The sequence below is a fragment of the Amborella trichopoda genome, chromosome 6 (genome assembly GCF_054954075.1).
Source record: "Amborella trichopoda isolate Santa Cruz 75 chromosome 6, AtrichopodaSantaCruz75HAP2 v2.0, whole genome shotgun sequence".
Lineage (NCBI taxonomy): Eukaryota > Viridiplantae > Streptophyta > Magnoliopsida > Amborellales > Amborellaceae > Amborella > Amborella trichopoda.
Window position 1 is genome coordinate 5,503,778 of NC_142341.1, and position 2,318 is coordinate 5,506,095.

The following is a 2,318-nucleotide window of genomic DNA, read 5'->3' on the forward strand; positions in this document are numbered from 1 at the left end:
GTCTCTATCACTTTTGAGGAACAAATTCAGGATCACATGGTTGGCTACTTTGAAGAGTTACTGGCTCAAGAAAGTAACAATGACCTCAGTTTGGCTGATCACTTTCTTCCCCCTTTGCTACTTAGTGAAGATCAGAGAAGAGAACTTATAAGGGCGGTGATAATAGAGGAAGTCAAAGATTGTATTTGGGGAATAAAAAGTGAGAGCGCTCTAGGCCGGATGGCTTTACAATTGAATTTTATAAATTCAATAGGGAAGTGATCAAAAAAGATCTTTTCTTAGCCCTCCATGATTTTTTTAAAAAAAAATGTAAGTTCTTAAAGCAGATCAACTCCACATTTATATGCCTTATAACGAAGGTCAATTCCGCTAGTGCTATGAAAGAGTTCAAACCAATTGGTTTGTGTAAATGTCCTTTATAAAATCATTAGCAAACTCATTTCTAATAGATTGAGAGAGGTGTTGCATACTTTAATTGATTACAAACAAGCTGCGTTCCTGAAAGGGGAATTGATCATTGATAATATTTTGATGGCTAATTAGATCATTGCTCTATGCCATAGAAATTCAGTCAAGTCTAAGATGTGTCTTCAGTTAGACCTAAGTGGTGCCTATGATCGGGTATCTTGGGACTTTGTTCTTGCTAGGATACAAGCTTCGGGTTTCTTGAATCTTTTTGTTTGCTGGATTTGACACTATATAACTTCTCCCTCATTCTCAGTGCTTCATAATGGTTCTTCTAGGGGATATTTCAGAGGCGAGAGGGGCTTACGGCAAGGCAACCCCTTATCTCCATACTCTTTTTTGTTAGTTATGGATTTCTTGAGCAGGCAATTGGATCATGCAGTGCTGTAAGGATCTCTTCCTGTGGTTTTTTCTTTTAGATGTGATTATGAGGTTACTCATTTATTTTATGATGATGATGCAATTATTTTCTATGACGCCTCTTTCGGAGCAGCAAGACAAATGAATTCTATTCTATCTATTTTTTAAAATGTTATAAGGCAAAAATTAAATGTGAATAAAAGCAAAATATTTTTAATTGGGGCATCCATGAGTACCAAACATGTGATTTTGATGCAAGCTGGTTACAACACTAGACTTTGGGGCATCCATGAGAACTAGTGGACTAGACTTTGGATGAAAGTGAAGGATGCTCCAATTTCTCTTAAACACCAACCATATTTTTTGGTTTGGATTCACTCTTCAAATGGAGCCTTTTCAATTAAAGAAGCCTGGAATTATATTTGACGTAAGGGTTCCTCTCAGCCTATTTTCATGACATTATGGTCTTCCAAGTGTCACCCTAAGGCTAAGTGGTTCTCGTGGCTGAGCCTGCATCACCGCCTTCCTGCTTCTTTTCTCATACAACAGAGGGGCATTACCCTCGCCATTGTATGCTCTTTTTGCCTCTCTAATGACGATAACATTTGTCATATGTTGCTTGAGTGTTTTTTTTCGTACGGAGTTTGAAGATTGATAGCATGGAGATGTGGGAAATGTTTTATCCTGGATTGCTCTATTGCAGCATCTTTAAGAAAATGGCCAACTTTTAAATTCAAGTCTAATGGCATTAGTAATATTTGGCTATCTCTTTTCTTCACAATAGTTTGGATGATTAGGGAGGAGTGTAACCATTGAATGTTTCAAGGGAAGAAACTCGAGAGAGAGCAATTGATTAGAAGGGTTACGTCCCATATTCGTGACTTAGTAGATAATAAGGCCTGGTCATATCGTAACTCAGAGAAGGCAATTACTGAAGACCTACGATTCACCTGGCAACAATAAAGGATCAAGCTAACAAAAGCAGTGGCATGGACATTTCCAGATGCGCAACATTTCAACTTAAATGTTGATGGACTTCTCTTTGAAATCTAGGCAGAGCAGGTTGCAGGGGTGTCATTAGAAATGATGATTGTTCTTTCATTGCTACTTTCTCTATCTCTTGAGGCATGGCTTCAAATAATTGGGCGGAATTCCGTGGTTTAGAAGCAAGTGTTGATTTAGCTATTCAGATGAAATGTTTTCCCCTCCAAATTGAAAGTGATTCATCCTTGCTGGTTCAGGTTATACAAGGCAGCTACAAATCTCCGTGGGCACTTCATACCATAGCTGCTGATTGCAAGTCCCGACTTGAGGATTACTCATGGTCTATTTGCCATGTTTCTGTGAGGGCTAATATGGTACCAGATGCACTGGCTAAAAAGGCTATAATTTTCGCAGAGGCTACCATTTGGCGCTCTTGGCCTCTAGACTTTCTTCACCTTCCCTTACTTCATGATGTGGTGCAATTACCCTATTGTAGGATTGTAAGATAG

At 38.7% G+C, this 2,318-nt stretch overlaps 1 protein-coding gene across 1 annotated transcript; it reads left to right on the plus strand.

The window, feature by feature from the left end:
- Positions 1 to 1,952: 1,952 nt before the first annotated feature.
- Positions 1,953 to 2,318, plus strand: LOC105420677 (uncharacterized). The gene has a single exon (XM_011625232.2). It carries the CDS (start codon positions 1,953 to 1,955, stop codon positions 2,316 to 2,318), a length of 366 nt encoding a protein of 121 aa, XP_011623534.1.